Here is a 25,544-nt window from a genome sequence, read left to right on the forward strand (position 1 = left end):
AACCTCAAATACGCGACGACCATTGTCACAGCACAATGCAATCATTCAACACCACACGGTACAAACAATTCTCCTTACTAGTAAGGGACTTTCCCTTTGTGACGCACCCAAATTTGGAAATCACGCGGTTTCGTTCTCTCTGGTCAAGTGAAGTGATTCATTATACGGCACTGGTTTCTCAACCAAAAGAGAAAAATCCTGCATTGTGACTTTCTCTTCAAAGTGAGTCATTTCCACCCTTTGTGAATTTGGGGTTTCGAAAATAATTCAACGCAATGAGGCCTTAAATGTGTTTCGTAGAAAAACGACAAAAAATAGTTTGCAACTAAAACGAAACGTATTACGAGAAAATGTTTTCCATAACTAAGTTAATTTATGCAGACTATAGTAGTGAGCCTATTCCTTAAAGTAACTATACGCTTCGATTTTGCCGGTAAATAATTGTAGGTTCATGTGGGGAGGAACATTACCAAAGATTCACGATAGGCACTTTTGATTCTAAACTGTCCCATCCCGTTAGTTTTAAAGTGTGCTCTGTATTACGCTATTTTGGATTGCTTTTGATGGGAAAATAAGTTATTTTTCCCAAAGATTAGAAATACACTGGTATAGGCTATAGGTTTATTAGCGCAAAAAAAAACATGTTAAAATAGTCCACTGTTTCCAATCATCAACCCCCCAATAGGACTATGGTTTGACAAGCGGTTGCTGGGGAGGCGGGTATATGGCATGGAGGGTTGTCCCATTCCTTCTTGGGGGTAGTTTTCGCCGTTCTGTTGACTGGCATATGTTGGTGGGGCGGTCATCGGCAGGGGGCTGTAGTAGGGGGAGCTACAATACAAAAATCATGTTCTTATTTTGATGCAAATATGAAAATACAAAACAACAAACCAATATCTGCACTGATTGCGAAGCCAATTCATAACGCAACTAAACACACATTGCTTCGTCGCGGTTTAACAAGTAAACATTTGCAATTGGGCGTCTTAAGGACCATCTGACGCACCACTTTATTCAGATCAGGAAGTACATTGAACACACGCGTGTCCCATTCCGGCATGACCAGCCTCGCATAATCACCAGGCCTGTAACACGATGATTGTACGAAAGGATGAATGGATGCTTCGAATCAAAGTCAATTATTGCACGCTCAAGTCTTCCACCAACTCTCATGACTCCATCGGCTAGAATGAGATTAAGTTTTCCCAGGGCTTTCTTCTTCGATAGCCTTTCAAATCGCGCCGATGACATATGGGAAACTGCGTCCCTGCACATGTTTTAATATCTCGATCTCTGCAGCTTTAAGTTCGGCCACGGCAATAAGCTGCTCAGCAGGTACCTCGCATTTTGCAGGAAACCTCTTTGTCAGCAGTATCAACTTATATCGGTGCAGCCACCCGACAGCCCTATTTATCCGATTCCAAGAAGAATTTACGTTGGCGTTGAAACCGAACTCGTCAGACGAAACGTTCCACCGAACACCAAGAACAGTTTTGCAGGTGGATCTTTTCATGTTTAGCTCCATCACGCATTTCGCGCGTTTAGACTCTTCAACGAAAAAGAGAACTCGCTCGCTGTTGTTGATCCACATAAAAAAATAGACTTTTTTGCCCAAAGATTTTAAATACATTGGTGTACGTATATTTGCGCAGAAAAAAAACACGTTAAAATAGTCCACTATTTCCAAACATCGACCCCCCAGTAGGACTTTGGTTGACAAACCCCGGCGGTTGCTGGGGAGGCGGGTATGGCATGGGGGGTTGTCCCATTCCTGTTTGGGGGTAGCTTCCGCCGTACTGTTGACTGCTGGCATATGTTGGTGGGGCGGTCATCCCCAATGGGGCTGTAGTAGGGGGAGCTACAATACAAAAATCATGTTCGTTTTTTTTATAAACAATTCATTAGTTGATGATCAGTGCAAAAAGCGGACGCACATATTTATCAAAACACTTTGTGTTGACGCTGCGGGACATTGCTCACTCAATGGAAAGCTATAAAAGCTAACAAAAAATGATTGTGATCTACGTTATGCAACCGATAACCTTCCTGTGTACTGGTACACGCATAACGACCGAAAGGTAATTATAAATAAACCGTGATTTTTCGTCAGGAAAGCTGTTTGAGCTGAGTTGTGTATTAAAACGTTATAGTTGTGATGTGGTATATCCTCACCTTGTGGATAGCTGCTTGTTAGGTTGGAATTTTCGTTTTGTCTTTGTTTCTTTTTGTGCTCCATGTACATCTTGATAAAAACGACAATAGCAACGATTGTACCTACCCCAATATAAGCGGGTTCCATCCTGAAGTATAGCATGGAATATGTAAGGATAAATTTGTTACAGTTCGGACAAAAACTATCACTACGTTGCAATCATAAAAGAGTAAAAATGTACAAAGTCAAAGATGTTAAATCAAGTTTAAAGACATACCAGGATGAATCGAAACCAAAAATTCCGCCTAGCCAACTATCAGTAACTTGATAACAATAGTAGTTTTCATCGTTAAAATCTTTGCACTGAAAATGTTCGTCTGAAAATTCGCAGCAATATGCCTCGTTGTGGCAAGTCAAATTGTCACCGCAATTCACCGACTGCACATCTAAATTGCAAAAACCAAACATGGACTACCAATAAATCTTATTTACTAAGCATTTATAATTGTGCATTAAATTGGCCAAGCCTTACCTTGAATGTCAGTAGTGCTTACCACATTACCAGGGGGTGGTGTCATATTGACTTATTTTAAAATTACCTACTTTGGCCGTCCGCATAAACGTTGTTTTACAAACGATTGTTCAGTCACAGAACGTAATTGTTTTTTTTTATTTCCAAGCAGCGCATACCTGTACACCTTGTTATTGCTATTATTAAGCATAACCTTAGTCGTAAATCAAAGAACAGCGTTTGATAATTATTATCATAACTTCCTTCCATCCCCTACACAGTAACCAACACAGTAAGTAAATGTCGCAACGATAGTTTTGACGTTCCAGCACAAGGATGTGATGCGATGTTGATATTTGTGAAGGAAGCGTTGGCGAGCTAGTGTTACTGAATTGAATTGCATGTGCTTTTGTTGTACGCAGTCAACTTATTCCTATTAGTCAACCTGATGTACAGAGCATAGGCATTTCAACTGCTAAGTTTTGGCGAGTTTAACACAGGCTCTGTGAAGTGTTGTTACATGCAACTTTTGCTTTGTTTTGGGTACAGTATGTGCGAAGACTTTTGTTCCACAAGTTGCGCTTTTGCTTTCAATAGACCTCGAATTACCTTCAAATATGCTGCATATGATAAGCTGTTGTGTTAGCAGAATATAACACTAATTTGGATCATATTACATGCGCAAAAAGCCATAATAATCTGTAAGATCTGCAGACAGGTGATGATACCTTACAGGTCGAAACAGTGTGTACACCTGTTTGCAGCTGTCAATGATTTGGATCAGTTCAAACCAAGGCCCCTGGCTAATTCTATTTGAATAAGTTGCAGAAACTGATGATGTCTTTAGGTGAAATACATCTTTTTTAACATCAACCAACTCTCTGCGAGATCGCTTTGTTGAACTTAACATAGAAATACATGTATCAAGCCTTTGGTTGTAAACTTGGTCACACTATGCAAGTTTTCATATTTTGCAATGCTTTTTAAGTTTAGATTAAACAATTGCTTTGTGAGAATCAAATTATTAAACTCGGCCGTCTCCCTTGCTAGTCTTGATTTCCCTTTGACTTTTTGCAAGACCATTACCCACATGTCGTCCACGCTATGATTAGGCTGGTTGAAGTGTGCCCCCACTGGCTTTTCAGTGTTATTATGTCGGACATCGTTCTTTTGGCCATTCACCGTCGAGCAACACCACATTAACTGCTTCAACGCCATCAAAGATGGGCTCAACAGAGATTGGGGATTCATGAGCCATTATCAACACGACGATGCCGCAGGAAGGACGCCGCAACACGACGATGCCAACCAACGACAGCTTATCGTTTACAGTGCCTTTTTCTTCGACCGCCTTGCGCTTGTTTTTTTTTGTATCACATTGTGTTCATTTACACTTGACGAAGCGAGGGAAATTCGCGAAAGCTATAGTGTACTTTTCACATTACAAAAGTTAGTCTTTCACAAAAGAGTGCCAATATGGGTTAACATCTTTATTTTAGCGTTATAAGTAATTCCAGCAGTACTGTTTCTAGGGTATAAGAATTATTTAAGAATTTTAGTCCCTGCAATCAACGTAATAACATTGTTTGCCTCAAAACTGAGGGATTTCTTTCGTAAAGGTTAGATTGCACCTATCAAGTTTCGTGAGTTGTCAAAAAGTGAGACCATGGCTTTCAAATTTGATCATTAACATTTTCAAGCATTCGAAACTTTTTTATGCTCTGACACATTTGACGTAAGTACAATTTCCAATTGTTACAACGCTAGATAGTACGTTGCTTGACATTGTCCAGACAGATGTCACCCTTGTTCATGTTTAGTTACCGCGGTTAGGTTTTGTTGACTTTTGGGGTCCGGTGTATTTTTAGCACCATATTAATTGACACCTTACGAGTTACTATCCCAAAAATGACGTCATAACCTATGACGTCACGAATGTTACAAGACTTCGAAGTTTTGCTCTTCAACGAACTTTAATACCATACTCCATAAGGTAAAACACCCACAAAACCAAAATGTTATTTTATGAAAATTAATCACGTCTGACTCGTAACTTGCATTGCGTCGTGTGACTTTTACTGCTCTGTTAAACGCCTTAAACAAACACGCTAAAGTAGCCCGCAGTTGCTACGAGGAAAATCCTTAACGAACAACATGTATAGTCTTAACACCAACGTGCCAGAATCATAGAGCAAAAACAACTGATCAATTAAGACCATTGTGGTATCCTCAGACCTGCCACTCACTTTACACCTAAGTTAAGTTTAAAGATATACTGCGCTTGTACGCCACCTACTGCATTTAATAGTAATAACGGTATACGCAACATTGTGACGTCACAAATAAATTTGAAATCCAATCTAAAGAAGCATCGAGCAAAAGACATGTCCTTTGTGACAAAGCGTGACAAATTTCAGCTTACACCAACCTTAGCTTTTAAGTTGGGACCCCATCAAACATCCCCATATAATCCGGTCGTGTACACGCAAAATGGCCGAAACCGACCATGTGTACTTTTAGCACCACACATTCGTTGGGTCGTAGCAAAAAACTACGTCCCCCCACATAATGGATTGATACGTCGTCTGGAAGGTCTATCCTTCTACTTTACCATCCACTAAAATTTAGGTGCCTACTGTGTTTGAGCGACATCTAGTGGCGATTTACGCAACACTATGACGTCACAAACAAATTAGATTTCTAATCTAAAACCTTCACTTTTAACTTGGACCCTATCAAACACCCCCACTTAATCCGCTCATTTAGGTATGTTAAGGGTTATTGTGACTGTGTTCCAATTAATATCATTTAGGAGGGGATCGTCCCGGGGGGTGGGTCGGAGGGGGGATTTGGGGGTGGAGAATGGCAATCGCTTCGGTCTTGGTGGGGTTGAGCTAAAGGCCGGTGAAAATGATTTAATGAGAAGCAATGCTTGTGGTATAGGGGAGTGTCGATGGGCCACTATAGTGTGTCTTGGATGCGTTGCGTCATGGCACGGTGGTTGATATGATAGAGAAGTGGTTCTGGAGAGCAACGAGGAGCGGATATAAGGCGATCAGGAAAAGGTTCAGACGAAGAGGGTTTCCTTTAATATTTTCATTCCGAAATCGATGTTTTTCCAACGCCACTTGTTGCGCGTGACCCAAGTGGAAATTTCACATTTGCAAAATTACAATATTAATAACCTCGTGTCAAAACGCAGTTCTTACCAAAAAAAACATGTTTCGCTAAAAGCATCATCAGCTCCAACGTAAGACGGAAATCAAAGGTAAAATGCAATCAAGCTTCACGACCAATTGGATTGTGCAAGCTATGGAATAGCAGAGTTTTACAAAAGACCGTGATTTAGTTACATGCTGCTCTGTGGTGTTATTAGAACAATCAGGCTGTTACATCGTAAGTACAGCACTGATTAAGCCTTTATCCGCTCCTTAAATTAGTTTGATATTTCTCAATAATTAATGTGACGTAACAATGGCCAATATTGCACATGTGCTGACGAACCGTATTGCCCTTTTTTCCTAATATGAATACTGCGAGGAACGGAGTTTCTACGGGAAAGAATTAATTTATGTGTCAGTGCATTGGTGAATTGTTTTTATAGCTTTGGCTTAATTAAATACTTGATTGTGTAATACTTCGACAGCTCATGTAAACGGGATATACGTATTGTGTGTGGGTGGTGCTCTGACGTCGTTGAGCTTATTAAAAACGTGCCGGTTCCCTAATAGTTAGTGAGCATTTGAAATGATTGTTTTACGTTTATGTCCTGACACGAATTTTTGTGTGCAAGTAACCGTACTCAAGTGCCTGCTTTCCTTATTCAAAGAAAAATCCATTAAACTTGTCCAATACTGAAGGCACAGATTGGGTAGCGTTTCTCAAAGAGAACCCGTCTTATGTGACGTTAGGCGTTAAACCGTTAGGGGCCTTCATTGGACGTTACAAACCCCCCTTTGGAGCACTTGGACAATTATGAAAACAGATGGCAAAAACTTTTACACGCACGAATAAATACACAAGAAATGAACTAACTGCGATCACGTGATACGCCCAAAGGTTTTATCTTCACACGCAACACATGCTTGTGGCCGCGGTGCTACACCACGCAAGTAGGTCACCTGACTATTCAGAGTGACTTGGAGGTAGTTACCACCAGCAGCCTATTTGTTCGGCCAGTTTTAACATTTTACTTTCAGTATTTTACTTTTGTTTTCCGTTTTGCTTTAGAACTGATGATACTTTTATAGCGAATATGCTTTGTAATAAATTGCGTTTCGACACGAGGTTATTTATATTGTAATTTTGTAAAGGGGTTTCCTTGTCTGACTCATCTCCAGAACGGAAAATCCATCGTGGAAAACCATTGACTAAGGTCCGGGAAATTGCTGAAGAATGAAGTGGGCAAAGGTACTTTGTAAAGTGAGGGGAAAAGTGTTGAAGTTTTAAGAGAGAGCCATAGAAGGCAAGAGACAAAAAATGAATCTGATTGAGTCGAGGAGGCGTGGTGGTAAAGATCAAGAAAAAGGGGGATGTTAGATCTGATGTTGAATTTCCGGGTGTTGCAAATTGGTTAGGGCAAAATACGGAGGCATTGAAGGGTTTGATTCGAAGGTTGAGGATTTTGAGATCGGTAATAACGTGGGAAAATAGGCGGGAATTTTTTTGTTGATTAGGTGGGGGTGTTTGATGGGGTCCCAACTCAAAAGTGAAGGTTGCTGTAAGCTGAAATTTGTCACGCTTTGTCATTAAGGACATGTCTTTCGGTCGATGCTACTTTAGACTGAATTTTGAATTTGTTTGTGGCGTCACAGTATTGCTTATATTGTTCTTGTTTTTAATGCCAGTAAACAAGCGCAGTATATCTTCAAACTTAACTTCAGTGTGAAGTAGAGTGGCATGTCTTTCCGAGGATACCACAATGGTCTAAATTGGATCAGTTTTTATTGCTCTATGATTTCGGCAAGTTGGTGTTAAGTACATGTCGTTCGTTGAGGTTTTTTCTCTTTGTAACTGCGGGCTGGTTTGGCGTGTTTGTTTAAGACGTTTAACAGAGCAGTAAAAGTCGCACGACGCAATGCAGGTTACTTGTCAGATGTGCTAAATTTGCAAAAAATAACGTTTTGGTTTTGTGGGTGTTGTACCTTACGGAACTTGTAAGGTGTCATTTGACATTCGTGTGAAGTTTCAGATTTGTATTTCCCGGGATAGCTGAGATACAACGTGTGGCGCTAGAAGTACACCAAACCCGGCGTTTGTATGGATGGTTGCGCACCACACGACTTTGAGATTGAGGTTTGTACAATTTCAGTCAACTGTAAAAAGAGTTTGTCAACTGTACACAGCAGCTTCGTTGCAGTTTTGAATATGGAAATAGCAAAAGTAGAAAGCAAGTGATTGATGAAATTAGTATCTAACAAATTTAAGGTATTTAAAAAAAATCAGTTTTTTTAGGTGTTTACATTTGTATCAAAATCTATTATCTCACGAAATTTTGTCCTGTACAAGTTTCTTGTTGTTTTGCTGGAAATGGATTTGCTTCTTTGTTTCATTCTACCTATACTCATCGCTTCCATTTTGTTCCGGAGACGTGCAGACATTTATGAGTACACAAAGAAGTGCCTAGCATGGCGCAAACTTCCACAGATACCCTACCCTGCTTACCCGTTGGTTGGCCACACCTATCTGTTGCCAAACGATCCAACTGACTTTTTCCGGTATTCCTCAGACTTGGCGATCAACATGATCGAAAAGAAAAAGAGCAGGTTTTGGTTGCAGTGGATGGGGCCTCTACCTCTGATCACAGTTTGTCACCCTGAAACAGTCGAAGTCTTGTTAAAAAGTTCGAAGCATACGGAAAAGTCATTCGTTTACCGTTTTCTTCACCCTTGGCTGGGCACAGGTCTGCTGACATCTAGTGGCAATAAGTGGTATCAGAGGAGACGCCTCATCACGCCTTCCATTTTCATATCCTGGAGGACTTTTTGGATGTCATGAAGGAACAGAGCAAAAAGATGCTGAATATACTTGAAGAAAAAATCGCCTCTAACGACCATGTTGACATTGCAAAGATCGTGAAGTTGTGTGCTCTTGACATCATTTGTGAGACGGCCATGGGACAGACAGTGAATGCTCAAAGTGACGAAGATTCGAAATACGCACAGGCTGTCAGCAGGTAAGATATACTTGTTGTGCGGTGTTATTGACTGTCCGGCTAATTCCAGTCAGGTTATCGTAGTTCATATGCACAAGGTGTAAATTGTTTTTCTTTTCAGAATGACGCAAATCATTCAAGAACGTCAAAAGAAGCCCGCCCTCTGGTGGGACTACATGTTTAAAAGGATGAGAATGGGGAAAGAACAAGAAAAACTCCTTCAAATCCTACATGGATTTACACGTCATGTTATTGAGAAAAATATGCAAAGCGATAAGAAGATAAAACAAAGAATGGCATTTATGGATGTACTGATTCATGCCAAGACCGAAAATGGAGAAAGTCTTTCTTTCTCTGACATTCAGGAGGAAGCAGATACGTTCATGTTTGAAGGTCACGACACGAGCGCCTCGGCTATAACATGGTGTCTTTACCTCCTGGGGCGCCATCCTGACGTACAACAACGTGTACATGACGAGATTTCTGACGTGATTGGTGACGTACGTTCTCTCAAAACCAAAGACCTAAACAATCTACGATACCTTGAGAAGGTCATCAAGGAGACTTTGCGTCTTTATCCTCCAGTACCTCTGATTGCAAGAGTTACTACGGAAGATTGCTATGTGGATGGGTACATGATTCCCAAAGGCACAGAAACCATGACAGCCGTCTTTAATCTACACAGAAATCCTGAAGTATGGGAAGATCCTTTGAGATTTGATCCTGAGCGCTTTAGCACAGAGAGATGCGCCAATCGTCACCCATTCGCCTATATTCCATTTTCAGCTGGACCGAGAAACTGCATCGGCCAGAAGTTTGCTATGATGGAGGAAAAAGTGATTCTCACACATTTGTTAAGTTGTTACAGAGTAAGATCCTATGACAAAGCAGAGGTCGTTAGGATAAAGGCGACTGCAATCCTACAACCTTCCAAACCGTTGCGTATCACCCTAGAAAAACGAAACAAAATGAAGCAAATGTAGAATATTTCAGGTACCACAAAAACTGACTTCCTCATGTTTGCGTGTTTTCCATCCGCTTGTTTTGCGCTTTTCGATGTTGTCTAGGTCAGCTCTTTGTTTGGAGATCACTGCTTCATCGTGTTTTTGGTCTCCCCACATGGTTCGGAGTTTTAAAAATTTACCCCAACGTCGAGCCTTGTTTTTTTGTTTGGTTTAATTCTTTTAAACGCAGGACCTGATGATATAATTTTGCGGAAATTACAGTATTTCTGATGTTTTATCATGAAAACAAAATATCCGACATCTGCCACTCCTTTGAAGTATTTCTGGATGTTTCTTTTAAAATGCATGTAATACGGTCATGGCAACTTTGCGTAAAACTAATGGTACATCTACAATAAACATATGTCGAAAGTATTTCGGTTCTACGTCAACTAAGAAGTGTAGAAAACTGCACAAAAAGTAGTGGCGATCTAAATTCGTAAATCGTTTTGGCTGTAGCGAATTTGACGCCACACAAGGCGCTAGCGTCAAATTATGCATTGTTTACATAGGAGAAGGTGCCTTATATTGCAGATATTGAATAGATTCAAACATAGGAGAATCCACAAATTACGTTACCTCATAGGTCAGGACAAGGTTTTTACATCAAATAAAATTATGTTACTGTGACGTCACAAACCGGAGGCGTACTTGTTCCTGATTATCGGAAAGCTAAACGGTATAGCAGCAACGACATTACTCTGTACTTCGATAATACAGGGATGGTTCGTTTCTTTGCTCAGTGACAGTACATGACGTCATTTTGGGTGTGATGTCATAAATTTAACCTCACCTTTGTGTTGACTTGAATTTGATAATTCCAACATTTCCAGTTACGAACTGTATTGCGAAAAATACATGTTCGTGGCGAATTAATCAAATCATTTATGACGCGAACTCGTAGGCAACGCTACTTTCATGCAAAAAGTGGTACTATCACAGAATAACTGTGTTGCATAATCAGCTAATTTGGTCAGTTTTTCTCGGCGGTCTTTGCCAGCATCAAAATTTAATTACTGATATCTTTTGCTGTGAGTGGACAAAACGGCAATGTCTAATTGACGGTTTGTCTCTGTCGTGTTTTTAAAAGTTCATTCATCACGTTAGCGATCATAAAAGCTTTATCCACAAGAAAACCCCCTTCCAGTAACTGTTTTATTATTACGCAACTAATAAGACTTAATGGGTCGAAACAGCGGCTATCTGTTTGCAGCTCAAATTAACATAAAAATCCGTTTGTTGTACTTGTTCACTTGTTGTTTTTCTGTTTAATGCAAATCTATACTAAACCAGTTTTACAATGTTTTCCATTCCTACGCATAAGGATTGCTGCCAGCACTCGTACGACGAATAATCACGCTTTCGCTCGATTTCGTTTGCAACGGTAAATGCGACTTTGATCAGCTGTATCTCAGAAACCAATCGCCGTATCAAGCTACTTTTTTCTCAAAAAAAGTTTTAAAGTTATGAACATCCCTTTGTTTAACTATTAATATTTTTTATTTTTCCGTGTCACATGCACTTTAACTAGGCATGAAATACACTACGTTAACGTTACAACTCGCCATTCGTTTAATCAACATTAATAATGATCTTACCGATTTACACACACCAAAATCGTGGTTTCAAAAATGTGTTGCTTTAAACACTTTTTTAATCTTGTAAAATTCAAGAGATATTTTTGCATGACAGGTACCCTACTATGCCACTAAACGTGTTGGTAATTTAAAACACCAACGAGCTGCTTACAATAGTTACTTACATTAGATTGTTAAGACATTAGATTGTCTCTGGGTCATTAAAAAAGGCAAAGATCTACGGAGGTTAAGCTAATGTGGTTGGGCCTGCGTTTAGTGATAGACGTTAAACTAAAGTCAAAACTGGCCAAGGTGTCAAACTGGCGCAACGGGTTTCATTCATAAAAAGTCTGGTAAACGACACTCAAATTCAGGTGTAAGTTATGCTATGTACAAACTGCGCTTGAAATACCGTGTCATAAGCAGATTTGTCTTAAAAGAAACTAAATTTAGTGCAATTCCGCTAAATGCTCCCTTTACAGCAAACGAAATTTTCGCAGCCATGTCAACTTCAAAACAGTGCAAACGGCTGAATTGCAACCTTGGCCAATTATCGACAGCCTCAACAATTTCAAAATCACAAACACCTTTTTCTTCGCTGGAAGTAAACTTGCACGGTTGACTGCGCACGTGGCGTCATTCGGCGTTTCTGACAGGCCACATTCCATTCTTTTGTGGTAAAGCAGGTTCAGTTTTACAGCTAATGTGATCCAGCGTTTTAAATGTACATTTTCAGACAATGTAGTTGTGCTAAATTTGTGAAGGAAGCAATGGGCATGCTTGGATACTAAAATTGCATACTAGAAAATATTCTGAAACTGAATTCGTAAAGCGAATGACCAAATAAATGCCCAACATATGCATATATACGCAGCGCATGCCCGTATATCCTGTTGTAATTAATATTATTAAGCATAAAATTCGTAAGTCAAACAACAGCTTTATCAATTATTAACGTGACTCCCTTCCAACTACTATAACCAACACAGTAAGTAAATGTCGCAACGATAGTTTTGACGTTCCAGCATACGGATGTGATGCTGATATTTGGGAAGGAAGCGCTGACGAGCTAGTGTTACTGAATTGAATTGCTTATGCTTTTGTTGTAGGCAGTCAACTTATTCCAATTAGTCAACCACAAGTACAGAGCATAGGCATTTATACTGGTAAGTGTTGGTGAGTTAAACACAGGCCCTGTGACGTGGAGTTCCAGCTATTGCTTTGTTTTGGGTACAGCATGTACGAAGATTTTTGTTTTACAAGTTGCGCTTATGCTTATAGCAGACCTCGAACTAACTTATGCTGCATGCATCAAGCTATTGTGTTAGCACAATATAATTTGGATCAGTTCGAACCAAGGTTGAGGTGTACCGACATAGAAACGTTAATACACAGTTGACTTAGTGTCATAAGATCGGCAATGACAAATAACTTTAATATTTTTAGGTGTTTAAGTCTTATTTGCGAAAAATGGATTTAGTTTCGTTGCTTTTTATTGTCCCTATGTTTATTGTTGTTATTTTACTCGTGAAACGAAGAAACATTCACGGGTATATAAGGAAATACCTTGCTTGGCGCCAACTCCCACATATCCCATACCCTGCTTACCCGTTGGTTGGTCACACCTATCTGTTGCCAAGCGAACCAACTGCCTTCTTTCAATTTATCTCTGACCTGGCGATCAACATGATTGAAAAGAAAAAGAGCAGGTTTTGGTTGCAGTGGATGGGGCCTCTTCCTCTGATCACAGTTTGTCACCCTGAGACAGTCGAAGTCTTGTTAAAAAGTTCGAAGCATACGGAAAAGTCATTCGTTTACCGTTTTCTTCACCCTTGGCTGGGCACAGGTCTGCTGACATCTAGTGGCAATAAGTGGAATCAGAGAAGACGCCTCATCACACCAGCGTTTCATTTTCATATCCTGGAAGACTTTTTGGATGTCATGAACGAGCAGAGCGAAAAAATGCTGAAGATATTAAAGGAAAAAATCGCCTCTAACGACCATGTTGATATTGCAAAGATCGTGAAGTTGTGCGCTCTTGACATTATCTGTGAGACGGCTATGGGACAAACAGTAAATGCTCAAATTGACGAAGATTCGAAATACGTACGGGCTGTCAGCAGGTAAATGGCTTTGTTGTGTTATGCTATTGTTGTTATTGTGCACATGGTGAGAATTATTGTTTTTATTCAAGAATGACGAAAATCGTTCAAGAACGTCAAAAGAAGCCCGCCCTCTGGTGGGACTACATGTTTAAAAGGATGAGAATGGGAAAAGAACACGAAAAACTCCTTCAAATCCTACATGGATTTACACGTCATGTTATTGAGAAAAATATGCAAAGTGATAAGAAGATAAAACGAAGAATGGCATTTATGAATGTACTGATTCATGCCAAGACCGAAAATGGAGAAAGTCTTTCGTTCTCTGACATTCAGGAGGAAGCAGATACGTTCATGTTTGAAGGTCACGACACGAGCGCCTCGGCCATAACATGGTGTCTTTACCTCCTGGGGCGCCATCCTGACGTACAACAACGTGTACATGACGAGATTTCTGACGTCATTGGTGACGTACGCTCCCTTAAAACTGAAGAACTTAAAAATCTAATATACCTCGAGAAGGTCATCAAGGAGACTTTGCGTCTTTATCCTCCAGTACCTCTGATTGGACGAGTTACTACGGAAGATTGCTTTATGGATGGATACATGATTCCCAAAGGCACAGAAACCATGACAATCGTTTACAGTTTACACAGAAATCCTGAAGTATGGGAAGATCCTTTGAGATTTGATCCTGAGCGCTTTAGCACAGAGAGATGCGCCAAACGTCATCCATTCGCCTACATCCCCTTTTCAGCCGGACCGAGAAACTGTATCGGCCAGAAGTTTGCTATGATGGAGGAAAAAGTGATTCTCACACATTTGTTGAGTTGCTACAGAATAAGATCACACGACCGAGAGGATATCATAACCGTAAATGGAGATATGATCCTCCACCCTTCCAAACCGTTGCTCATTACCTTGGAAAAACGAAACTAGTAGTTTTTGCTCAGTCGATTGCAATGAGTTTAAAACCACATTCGCGTACAGCAAATTACTCACGTTTACAGTTGAATGAATGTTTTCACTTTAACTTCTGAACGTTAAGTCATCAATAAACGCAATGATTGTCAAGGTATGTCTCACGATCGATGGTAAGATATAGCTTACATATTATTATTATTGCCACCACTTGGCCTATCTTATAATTATTGTGACACGGGGCCTGACGTCACTATTGGTTGAGCTTTGCTAGGCACCTTGTTTTGCTAGGCGTAAGGTTGCACCTAGTTTGGTGCCCAACGGATGACGGTGATTGTATAGTCACCACAAAGTGGAAGTCTTTGCTTGGCCGTTTGGACAGCAAAGTCGTCTGATAGTCACACCAGCTGCACTGATCAGACCTTTTAGGTCGAAACAGTGGCCATCTGTCTGCAGCTTACACAAACATTATTATGTTTACATGAAAATATTTTCCGCATTTGTGTTTTCCACGAAGCAGTTTCCAGTCGTAGTTTATTGCAAACGTTATAATGTCACAAACATTGTATCTTATCTAGTGCTGCCGAGCATCCCATACTGGGTTTGAAACTGTCCAGGTGGTTGAATACCATACTGGCCCGGGGGCGGAGGTGGCGGGGGTTGTGTCCCAGGATAAACACCAATTGGTGGCGCACCTGGGTAAGTACCCATAGGGGGTGGAGGAGGCGGTGGTGTACCTGGGTAAGTTCTCATGTTCGGTGGCGAAGGTACGTGAGAATTTCCACCCAGCGGGGCAGCTGAAACAGGTGGGTATACAGTGTTATGGGTCGAGGAGTATATTTTTCCGTTTATAAAGACTTCTGTTCTGTTGTCTAAACATCAATTCATATATAATGCAATTTTACGCAAGTGCTTTTTAATGCAGTGCAAAACTGGGTCGATGGTGTAGCAAGGTTACTTACTCATGGGGGCGCCGTGATCCTGGGGGTGATTTCTTCTGTGTCTTTTCAACATGTACAGTTTTAACCCAGCGAAGCCCACGCATATAATAAAGGCGACCACACCTCCCAAGATTTCGTATCTGCGTTGTAGTACAATAAGCTAAATACCCGTTAATATGTTTAAATAAACAGTAAATTGTTTTTACTACATGAAATCTACCTAACCAGCAGCACTTCTTTCACGTGACACAAGTTAACCTTCAATTCAATTTTAAATGTTACTAGAACAACTTTGTGTCCACGCTTCTAGTTTTAGAATACATATTTCGCTTTTTATTAAAGCATCTTCAGTTCTACAAACAAAATAAACAGAAAAGACATAGTTAGATGGTAAAATGATAAAAAGCGAAACATGTATTCTTAACCTAGAAGCGTGGACACAAAGTTGTTCTAGTAACATTTAAATAAACAGTCAACAGTAATCACTCATTAACTCGTAAATTGAATTAAAATTTGCTTTGATTTTATGCTCGTGATTTTCTCCAAGCAGTAATTTGTGCTTGCAGTTTAAACGTTGCCTTTGGTGTTAACATGTAAACACAAAATAAAATTATTTTTTACGCTAGTTGAATTTTTAGCGCAAACGTTCTTTAAAAAGCAGGAACATATTACATACCTAAAAAAATACCCAATTAGTGCACTAATAGTACGTTTCAGCTTTTTTTCTCCAAACGATAGTAGGAATTTTCGCATCATATGGATTTGTTCTAGTGCGCACTGCATAATTGTACTGTATTATACATTTATCAATATGTTTTGTCCATTACGTTTTAGTGTGGACAAGATGAAAAATATTTAAATGATAACAAAATTGTTTGTAGTTTTTTGACCAAACTGTAAAATGTTCAAAAACCACTGCACTAGAATGCACGCTAAGACATACATGAAACTTTGTTTCCAAATGTCATAGCGCTGATAGTAGCAGTGTTCGTAATGCTTCTCATGACTGCAGAACCCGAAATCTTCGGTAAAGTAACAGCAGTAGTCGTGGTCCTCACATTCCAAAGTTTTGCCGCACCAGGTGGCTGAAACACGATTGTATTCAAAGCAGGTTTAAATTTATTCTGTTAAAGCTTGCGCTTAATTACACTCTTTAAATTGCAATTCTGTAGCGAAAAGCATTGATGAAGAATTGTTTTCAAAAAATCCTATTACCATTGGTTGCCTCGGTGGCGCTGACAGTTGCATCTTCAGATGTCATCACTTTGGTTCAACTTAAAACTGTAAAATAGGACCTTGCAAAACTTACTTTTGGAAAACAAAACTTTACCTTTGTTTTAAGATTGCATTGTGACGAGTCTATCGCCTTTATTGCGCGTGAATAGAAGGGGCTGAGATTACGCCAGGTCAATCCACAATTTCAGCAATTCTATTGAGGGGAAGTTTCACAGGTTGTAAATCCCTTTCCTCCATCACAATGTATCAGATGACGTCATAAAGCGTACAGTGCTTGGTTTACTTTTGAATGAGCATGAATATATGGACAGGTACTAGTTTAGGTACGCAGACACACCTTGGCGTTATAGAGTGCGCCATGAAACACGACCATTGCAGCACTGCCCTTTTCTTGCGATAATCAGTGCTGTATATTTAACATCGTGTATTTCCGCGTGCAATAACTAAAATCTCGCCATTGTTGTGTAAAACTACACTACAAATGAGCATACCAACAGGGCATTACAAAATTTACTGACAACGGAGTTGTTTAGTTGCATGCTGGAGCGTTCATGTTTGTTTTTACAACTGAACAATCGTGATTGAATTCAACATACTGCTAATGTCCAAAATTATGGGTTTTGTGAGCTGTGTTAGCCGCTCCAGTGTTTTTTTGGCTTTCAAAAGTACGTTTCGGCTTTTTTTTTCACATATAAATCTATTAAATGTGTTCAGCATCAACAGCCTCATTCGCAGTGGGGATTTCTTGTGAACCTTGCAGTGTTCCACGGACAAAAACGATCGCAAAATACGAAGTTTGTGCTCAAATATAGCCCTGATAGTAAATAGAAGTGTCCATGTTTTTTTTTATGACTATGACTTAAGTAACAGCAATAGTCTTGCTTTCACTAAGCCAAAGTTTTGCCACAACCAAGTGGCTGAAAAAGCAAATTTCAATTTCAATTGTGAAAACATGACACATGTTACTCTATGGGGGCCGCAATTTGGCGAGTCAACGCTTATAGATACAGACTATATTGTTTCATGAGGTGCACAATTTAAATTGCTATTTATTGATTAGGTAAAGTTGAAAATTTGTGCTTCAGATGTTATCATTTTGGCCTGACATCAACGTGTACAATTTTCCATATATTTTACTTTTGCGTTGGGATGCATTGTGACAAAAGTATTACGAACAACCAAATCGTTCAATGAGACTGATCCCACGATAACTCTAAAAACGGAAACTATTCATTAGCCTTTATGTGTGCGGTCATGAAATACCCATCTCGTGCCTGCGTAGGGCAGTCTATTGTGATCTAATTAAAATCTCAATGACGCAGTAGTTACCTGCGTATTTTGACAAAGACAGAGCGGAAAAACCCGCAAACTGTTCGGGGTCGCATTGTGTTGCAGTGATAATATTTTCTGTAAAAGGTAAAGTATGAGTAATGTACATGGGCCGGGTGAAGCGGATGGCGGTATTCAATAGAAGCGGATGCGAAAAGATCTATTCATAATTGTGAGTAAGGCGTCATGTACACAGCTGACAGAAAAGTTGTATTCAGTCAAACCGCTTTGATTTTTCAGCTTTTTTGTGTAAAGCATCATAATGTAAACCTTTTTTGCAATAGGTGAGAAGCAACATTCGTTAAATTAATTTTGTTATTATGGCTTTTTTGCACATAAACATTCGTTTAGTTTAACAACGAAGCGGAGTAATTTGTGCGTGTCCTTTCGTCAGCACTGACCTATAATCAATCTTTACTTTCTCTTAGTAATGTGTACTCAACAGCTTAACTTTTGTGCATGTCAAAGCACGTCACAACAACAAGACTATATTCAAATGCCAATGTTTACAATCTATGACATAGGAAATTAAATGTACATCAAGCAGGGCGGAGTGTGATGGCTTATGTTTTTAATATAGTCAGTGGAGGAACTTTACGACCAACGCTTTCTCCAGTTTAAATTTTTAGTTTGAAAGAGAGTTTAAGCTTAGTTTGCTGTAATCCTGAATTTAATTACTTTACATTCGATGCAGAGGATTGTAATTACCAAGAGGTTGACGTTTAACCTGTTAGATTGTTAACGGATTAGGATTCCAGCAGTGTTGTGTTAAACCAGTGGCTCTCAAACTTAAACACGTGCTACGCATTTGTAAAATGTTCATCACACTTGCGTCACACTAATCATAAATGTACTTGGCCATTTTTTTGTTTACAATTTCCAGGCTTTGTCTTAATTTGGTGTGGTTTTCAGCAAGCGAGCTTAACTTGGTATGCGCCAATAATTCTTTCAAATTTTTTTTTTTAATTTTGTGGTAGGACCCAAAATGACGGACCATGCGTCGGGCCGCAAAGTTTGAGAACGACTGTGTCAAACAAGTATAGAGGTCATATATAGTCATGAGGGCACGACGTAAAACCATTATATGATAAAAACATGTTTCTAGGACTAACCTGGGTCATTGCAAAATCGTTCAAGACGCCTATAAACAATTATAAGTTTAGTTTCATTGGTAAAATACGTGTTTATGAAACATCTGCCCGGTATCGTTTTCCAGCTAAAAATTAATCAAGACCTTCTCCACAGAACATTTCAGTTCAAATGCAAGACTTATTTTGAAGCACTAATTAAGAAGAGCCTGTAAAATGTCATGCAGCAACTGCGTATACGGCGGATACGAGTACGTCTTCAGCGGCAACCTTCACCAAACCTATTCAGAAGCCATTGCAGATTGCCAGAAGCAAGCCGGGGGCAGTTTAGCTGTAGCTGACATAGCTGCAGTCAAAAACAAACTTCTAAGTTGTTGTGCAACTAGCAATTCCTATTGGGTGAAATTACAGGCACAGCCAAGTTCCACCTGCAGCTGCTTTACAACTGTTACGCCCTACCTGATTGGTAAAAAAGACTGCAACTCTGCCTTAAGATACATCTGCCAAAAGCCACTGCTGGTACCAACTACAGTGAGCCAAAGTGACGTCACAAACACGGGGAATGCCGTTTTGCACAAAGGATCGACCATTGTAGCAACGACACAAGCACAAAACGGTCCAAGCTCCTTAATATACGGACTTGTAGCACTAGGTGTTACTCTAATTTTGTGCGTGTTGTTGTTTTATTTGTACGCAAGAAAGCGTGGTTCAAAGAACGTCAGCAAGAAACAGGTTTTGGAGCCAGAATCCAATTCCCGGCCTTTACCACCAGCAGGTAATGATTTTGTGACAGTGCAAAGCATCCAGAAGGATCATCAAGATCCCGAATACTGCTAGTAAGTACAGGTTTTAGTTTTGTGGGTTACCGGTAATTGTTTACACTTGAAATGACATTTCGTCTACAGAAAACTAATAATTTTCCCGCCAAAAATCGCATTTACCTGCTGGATAGGAACATATGTGTTGTTGTGAAAGTAAAGAAACCATGGTTAGATTTTGTAAAGCTAGGTGACATTAACATAGACATTAAACGCGTAGGATCTATGCTCCTAAACATTTTTACCATGTTGCTTTAGAACTAACAACGACCTAAAACTTTTCAGCATTGCAAGTCAACGCGAAACCACTGCCAACCAAATATACGAAAACGCAAATGAAGCACCAAAGGATATAGATGACCCAAACTCCCCTTATCAAGTCCCACTTTCAAGGTCCCAAGTCCCACTGCCACCTTTGCCAGGTACTGTGACGTCACCACCGCCAGCCGATTTGCATCCAGTGTCAATCGAGGCTGACTGGATGGTCCCGGAAGTAATCTACCCTGATGACCCGCCTTCCCTGACCTACGTCGAACTGCATCACACGCCCAACGAAGAGGAATCCGCTCATGGGATTTAGTCAATGTTTACGGTTTTACAAAATACCAACTTTTTGCGACAAAGCGTATATTTGTCAAAAAATCAAAAACTGAAAAAAAAGCGAAAAAATAAGTCTTGACGAAAACTAGTTTTAGATCAGTAATGATTTTCGCCTTTGCTGATCAATTACATACGTCACTAATGTGTGCGATGTTTACATTGCATAACAATATTTATAGATCCAAGATTACTTTGTTTTACATTCAGCAAGCTAAAACTGTTGTCCGACATTTTCATTTTCTTCTCCTTGTTTGTCCTTCTTTCCGCAACACAATTTCTTGAGGGGTCCTGGGTTAGCGGCAATAAATTCTTCGGCGTCCTTCATCGTCTCACACAACTGTGAGTGCTTCGTTTCCGGAAGAAAGAGGACCAATACTCCTGAAAAAAAAAACAGTTCCATTTTTTGCTGTAACTAATTTGCGTCAAGTACAAGCAAGTGAACCAATAATGATCAATGAGCTTAAGACACAGTACACTGCTTCCACCTATCCGGTCTCATCAGCACAGCTTATGTCTGACGACTGACTTTTTTTCAGTGACACGCGCAAGTCAACATTTTCTCATTTTTTACCATCCATTGATGTCATTATCTGTCAAGTAGTTTTCATCCCAACATGTCACTTTTCTACACAACTGCATAACACCTTCACAATAAGTCATTGTCTTACCAGCCACTAACGACATGATACCGAACAGAATGTAGGGTAGAGCGTAATGATAAATTTCCAACAACGCTATTGCTGGTGCAATTACAGCGCCAACACGTGCCATTGCGTTTCCGAAGTTGGTCGCCGTCGACCTGCGGCAAAAAAAAGAAAAAAATGGTTCCAGAAAAAATTTTGTTTTATACCCAGGTAACCTTCTTAATTTTTTTAACGTATTTTCGGGCTGTCATTTGTTTACCTGATCACGGTAGGATACAATTCCATTGTATACAGAAACAACGTGGATAATGGGATTATTGAGCATATCCTAGCAAGCATGAATAACGCCAGATGTACCTCTGTCATATCTGTAAAACGTAAAAAACTCAAATAATTGCTTGATTCGGGGAGCATTTAGTTCCGTACGTTGTTTGATCCTATTAAGTGTCATTGAAGAAAACGACAAATGCACTGGTAGTCTATAACATTTTAAATCAAATGTTTCACGTCACACAGTTTTGAGAAACCCTGCCATGAAGTACATAATTTACTCACATACAGTACATACACCCACTTATATATAGCTAAAAAGGTTTTTAGCAAACTGTTCATTTACCTGTAGGCACAAAGAAAGTAGGTACAGAGAAAACTGCCACCAGAATCAAGCAGGAAGATATGACAATTTGCCTTCCCAGCTTGTCACATGCACAGATGGCCATCGGGTACATGGGAATTGCCATGGCGCCCATGATGAGAGTGCTAATGTAAATATTTCCACCAACGTTGGCTACATTGAGGGTCATACCGAAAAATGCGCATGATGTAGCAAACCTTTAATAAAAACACAGGATGACAAACAATGACAACAAATGCTATGTGATGCATTTTTTACAGTTCAATGCTAAAAATAAATTAATTTTATTCCCCTTTTCGTTGAATAATTCTGACCGTATTTAATGTTAATGTTGTATAATTAGATGTTATTGTGTGTTATGTATATGTAAAGGGTTATATAGCTGAGTGTATTGCACATAGTACTATATATGTATGTGTAAACGAAGTAAGATGTTGCTATACAGAAAAAGCTGTAGGAAACTTAGGTTATTATAAACTGTCTCAGCATCATTTCAAAACATGCACATACCACACGTAGGATATGATGATAGTAGTTTTCGCCAGATGAGAAAAACGCAATGTGTCCGTCATTCCGATATCCGTCTGTTTTTCACGGACAACAACCGTGCTCGCATCCGATATATCTTCGAGGGTGTCAAGTGTTGCACAAAATCTGGAAGGTGTACTCGTTTTCTGTTATTGCATTGACTGGAACAGTGACAGGATATGTGTCTGATTTGATAAACACCTTGGTTTTACCTTGCAACAACTTCTGCAGATTGCTCGCTAATTTTGTTGAACTTCGCCATTTTTACAATAATCCGCGCTGCCTCAGCGTATCGACCGCGCGAAATCAGCCAACGCGGAGATTCGTCTTTAATCCTGTTCCCAAAAATGAAGTCAATAGCAAAAATATCGAAGTTTAAGATTGTGAACTTTAAAGAGCGTGAAACAAATATTGATTTGGTGCAATTCTCACTGACCTCTGGTAATAAAACTCACCAAATACCAACAACTACTGGTATATAAGCCAGAGAAATAGCGAGTTGAAATGTTCTCCAATGTCGCGCAAGAAGTGCGAATAACACCATTATCATCGTTCCCGATGATAAACCAAAGCTACTTATTTGCAACACCATCGCCCTCCGCGAGGGGATCGTCATTTCAGATCCTGTACAGAAGAGGTCGCCAAACTGGATCATTTTTTAAATAGATTACTGCGTTTTTAAAATAGATGTTTAGATTATAAGTTGCATGTAAAGTTGGTCCAGTAAAACGTAGTCTGAATATGATTTTGCAACAATCTAATTTAACCTTGCACACAGTTCCCACGCTTACCTATGACGTAAATGTTTGCTGCAAAGAAACAGGAAAATCCAACCAACGCGTGTAGGACAGCATAAAGGGGCAGAGAATTTGTAAATGAAACTCCAACTCCTGTTATCGCGGTGGCAACGCACATAATTAGAGATACAAGACGACGTCCATACCTAAACGTTACGAAACTGAGTTCATTTTAAACCAAGTCAAATTTCAATTTCCATACAGCACTCCACCTTATATACCTGTCAGTTGCTTTCCCAATGACCAAGCCATTCAGCAATATTCCGAACATGAAGATGGACTGCAAAAGATACCTTATCCACACCCTTCCGCATACGAGATCAAATTGCGTCACCACTGATGACGTCACAGTTCCGTCGCTCGTATACACGTAATTATTGCATGGACGCGTCTGGAAGTTTATTAACATAACTAAAATGCTTCACTGCTACTTGCTTTTGGAGCACCTGAAAGTTAATAGGGCGGGAGCAGTTTGCCAAATAAGGACAAATTTCATTTTCGGCGGTTGGGGTTGTGATATCAAACCTAAAAGTAAAAACACAATTAATTCATGTTAATATGCCTTTGCGTAATAACTTACTGAATGCATTGTTCAAACTTTCCTTGCTTGTCCACAGGTACCAAATTCTCTCCAATACTAAAGTTGCAAGAAACATTGCAAGCCTATACAACACAACGATAGACCCTAAAGCTTTAGACAAACATTTATACGGGGATTTGCCTCAACAGCACGAGGGTGAAATTTATTGCCCAGAATTGATTAAACACATGTAAGCAAATTTCACACTTTTACCGTCACCACAGCGGAACTCATTGTAACGTCACAGGAGTGAGGGACTGGGTAAGCAACGAAAATGGAACCGAAAAACTGAAGTCCCAACAGCGAAACGAGGAATGACGTCAAGATCATGTGAAAGATCTGATATCTACCCCAGCCTACTTGCAACAAAATATCCCCGAATTCCATTCAAGGTCTTTAAACTAAACCGAGCTACAAAACAGACTTATGTGAAAAGTTTTGGGTTAATTTGGTTTGTTAGTGTTAAAATTGCAACGCTGGAGACGCCAACAAACTTTGAATGCCTGGGCACTAAACTTTGAAAACCTGGCACTAAACAGCTGATTTTCCGGCAATCTGACTTTTACCTAAAGAATGTTAAGAAATCGTATGTTGTTTTAGATCCAACAACGTGCAATCAAGCTTTTTTGCGAACATATTTTAAGACATCACCTCTAAAATAGGTCAAACACAAGTGTATAAGTTGTAAACCCTTGATCTAAGGCTTTACCCAGGTCGAAAAGCAAATCTAGTCGCTCCGCTCACAGCGCCGTCACGGCTTCAGAATGAATGCCATTTTCTTCATGGTCGTGCATTGCTGAGCACGGAATTGCGTAACTTTGCGTGCCTTTGCTTTTCGCCCAAATAGTTTTTCGCAGACTGTGCCGCTCTCAACATTTTGCTGTCTTTTTGTGCGATTGTACGTTAACTTAACAAGGGTTAGCTCGATTTTGAAATCAAAATCAGGTAAACCAGACTGTTGACGGTAAAATTACCAATATATCCCATATGCTGATTTAAATCAAATTAGTCTAGAACAAGATGATGCTTTTTACTTCATATAGGATTGTGTAGCAAACTTTAAATGTACAATTTTCTACATCCTATAATTTCGAAACAGCAAAATGGAAGCCCAATGAACCAAATCACACTCCATTGGATAAGGAAAAACCTTCTTGGTCTAAAAATATCATACCAAATTTTTGCGCAACCAAAATATTGAATGTAATAAAACCAATGTCTACGTTGTAAAATGAAATCATTGCATACATAATATTGTGTTCCAAAAGTGCTATATCTTGCAAAGCATTTTTTGCTGAGGTGCGTTTCACACACTGTTGAGCACTTCTTCTCTGCACACTTTTACCCACACAGTGCGTTGACAGATTACCGCAAAGCAACGAGGTAAACACGTTTGCCACTGCATTCGTCTAAGTTCGTAACCCCTGCAGTTTGCAAAAGCTTGTTTTGAAGAGTGAGTTCAAAACAGGACGTTTGGATTCATTTACATTGAAAGCAATTGTAAATTGTAATCAAACCTTTAGAGCATATGAGATATTGTACAAGGGTGAATGGCAGGAAAGGTAGTTTTACGACTACAGGTTTTTTTGAACTATATCATTAATTCAATCACAAGTTTTTGCGTTGGTTTTTCGGTATATAGCAATACACGATATTAAGGCGTTGCTGAGCGGCTTACAACTTTGCAAGCCAATAGTTGTTACTTGAGGAAAAACGTGACTAATTTGAACTCAGATGAAGTAAAATTTTATGAAGAAAGTGCCTAGTTGCGATAGTAATGAAGACCAGTGACTGTTGCCAGTATTATGCGATCATATATTATTATGCATTACTGAATCGCAGACGTTACAATGGTTCATACAAGAATCTTTCAACGCGTACATTTAATGTTCGAAAAACTAAAACATACGTTGGTGCACTTTTTGTAA

General features: G+C 39.6%; 4 protein-coding genes and 1 pseudogene across 6 annotated transcripts; 2 read left to right on the plus strand and 3 right to left on the minus strand.

The window, feature by feature from the left end:
• Nucleotides 1-644: 644 nt before the first annotated feature.
• Nucleotides 645-2,730, minus strand: LOC145907203 (uncharacterized). The gene is made up of 5 exons (XM_082994633.1): nt 2,685-2,730; nt 2,430-2,598; nt 2,173-2,300; nt 1,723-1,858; nt 645-831 (listed from the first exon to the last, which is right to left on the minus strand). The coding sequence occupies exons 1-5, from the start codon at nt 2,728-2,730 to the stop codon at nt 645-647; spliced, it is 666 nt and encodes a 221-aa protein (XP_082850759.1).
• A 5,462-nt stretch (nt 2,731-8,192) lies between these two features.
• Nucleotides 8,193-9,800, plus strand: LOC145907204 (cytochrome P450 4V2-like; annotated as a pseudogene).
• A 3,058-nt stretch (nt 9,801-12,858) lies between these two features.
• LOC145905926 (cytochrome P450 4V2-like) lies at nt 12,859-14,439 on the plus strand. Its single transcript, XM_082993252.1, has 2 exons — nt 12,859-13,521; nt 13,593-14,439. Exons 1-2 carry the CDS (start codon nt 12,869-12,871, stop codon nt 14,437-14,439), a joined length of 1,500 nt encoding a protein of 499 aa, XP_082849378.1. The 5' UTR covers nt 12,859-12,868.
• A 552-nt stretch (nt 14,440-14,991) lies between these two features.
• Nucleotides 14,992-16,623, minus strand: LOC145907205 (uncharacterized). The gene is made up of 4 exons (XM_082994635.1): nt 16,578-16,623; nt 16,306-16,447; nt 15,384-15,502; nt 14,992-15,218 (listed from the first exon to the last, which is right to left on the minus strand). Exons 1-4 carry the CDS (start codon nt 16,621-16,623, stop codon nt 14,992-14,994), a joined length of 534 nt encoding a protein of 177 aa, XP_082850761.1.
• A 3,902-nt stretch (nt 16,624-20,525) lies between these two features.
• Nucleotides 20,526-24,306, minus strand: LOC145906087 (organic anion transporter 3-like). Of its 3 annotated transcripts, none has more exons than XM_082993470.1 (12): nt 23,830-24,306; nt 23,617-23,699; nt 23,483-23,561; nt 23,258-23,427; nt 23,031-23,197; nt 22,695-22,863; nt 22,452-22,574; nt 22,222-22,365; nt 21,694-21,908; nt 21,337-21,445; nt 21,102-21,232; nt 20,526-20,811 (listed from the first exon to the last, which is right to left on the minus strand). In XM_082993470.1, the coding sequence occupies exons 1-12, from the start codon at nt 24,001-24,003 to the stop codon at nt 20,645-20,647; spliced, it is 1,731 nt and encodes a 576-aa protein (XP_082849596.1). In that variant the 5' UTR covers nt 24,004-24,306; the 3' UTR covers nt 20,526-20,644. The 3 variants fall into 3 exon arrangements, with proteins under 3 accessions (XP_082849596.1, XP_082849597.1, XP_082849598.1); XM_082993471.1 differs by having other exon boundaries at nt 23,031-23,182; nt 23,249-23,427; XM_082993472.1 differs by having other exon boundaries at nt 23,031-23,182; nt 23,830-24,304.
• Nucleotides 24,307-25,544: the final 1,238 nt, after the last annotated feature.

This window comes from Ascidia mentula, chromosome 6 (assembly GCF_947561715.1).
Source record: "Ascidia mentula chromosome 6, kaAscMent1.1, whole genome shotgun sequence".
Classification (NCBI taxonomy): domain Eukaryota; kingdom Metazoa; phylum Chordata; class Ascidiacea; order Phlebobranchia; family Ascidiidae; genus Ascidia; species Ascidia mentula.

Bases quoted from the DNA above. Each gene is read 5' to 3' on its own strand.
- LOC145907205 (XM_082994635.1), bottom strand. From the start codon at position 16,623: ATGACATCTGAAGATGCAACTGTCAGCGCCACCGAGGCAACCAATG. The intron at 16,448-16,577 runs GTAATAGGATTT...ATCGTGTTTCAG, and splicing joins CGCCACCGAGGCAACCAATG to CCACCTGGTGCGGCAAAACT. The intron at 15,503-16,305 runs GTATGTCTTAGC...ACTACAACGCAG, and splicing joins ATTTGGAAACAAAGTTTCAT to ATACGAAATCTTGGGAGGTG.
- LOC145907203 (XM_082994633.1), bottom strand. From the start codon at position 2,730: ATGACACCACCCCCTGGTAATGTGGTAAGCACTACTGACATTCAAG. The intron at 2,599-2,684 runs GTAAGGCTTGGC...TTTGCAATTTAG, and splicing joins AAGCACTACTGACATTCAAG to ATGTGCAGTCGGTGAATTGC. The intron at 1,859-2,172 runs GTGAGGATATAC...TTTGTATTGTAG, and splicing joins AACAAGCAGCTATCCACAAG to CTCCCCCTACTACAGCCCCA.
- LOC145906087 (XM_082993470.1), bottom strand. From the start codon at position 24,003: ATGGAATTCGGGGATATTTTGTTGCAAGTAGGCTGGGGTAGATATCAG. The intron at 22,366-22,451 runs GTAAAACCAAGG...TACACCTTCCAG, and splicing joins TCTGCAGAAGTTGTTGCAAG to ATTTTGTGCAACACTTGACA. The intron at 21,233-21,336 runs GTAAACAAATGA...TTTTTGCCGCAG, and splicing joins TTGTATCCTACCGTGATCAG to GTCGACGGCGACCAACTTCG.
- LOC145905926 (XM_082993252.1), top strand. From the start codon at position 12,869: ATGGATTTAGTTTCGTTGCTTTTTATTGTCCCTATGTTTATTGTTGTT. The intron at 13,522-13,592 runs GTAAATGGCTTT...TTTTTATTCAAG, and splicing joins TACGTACGGGCTGTCAGCAG to AATGACGAAAATCGTTCAAG.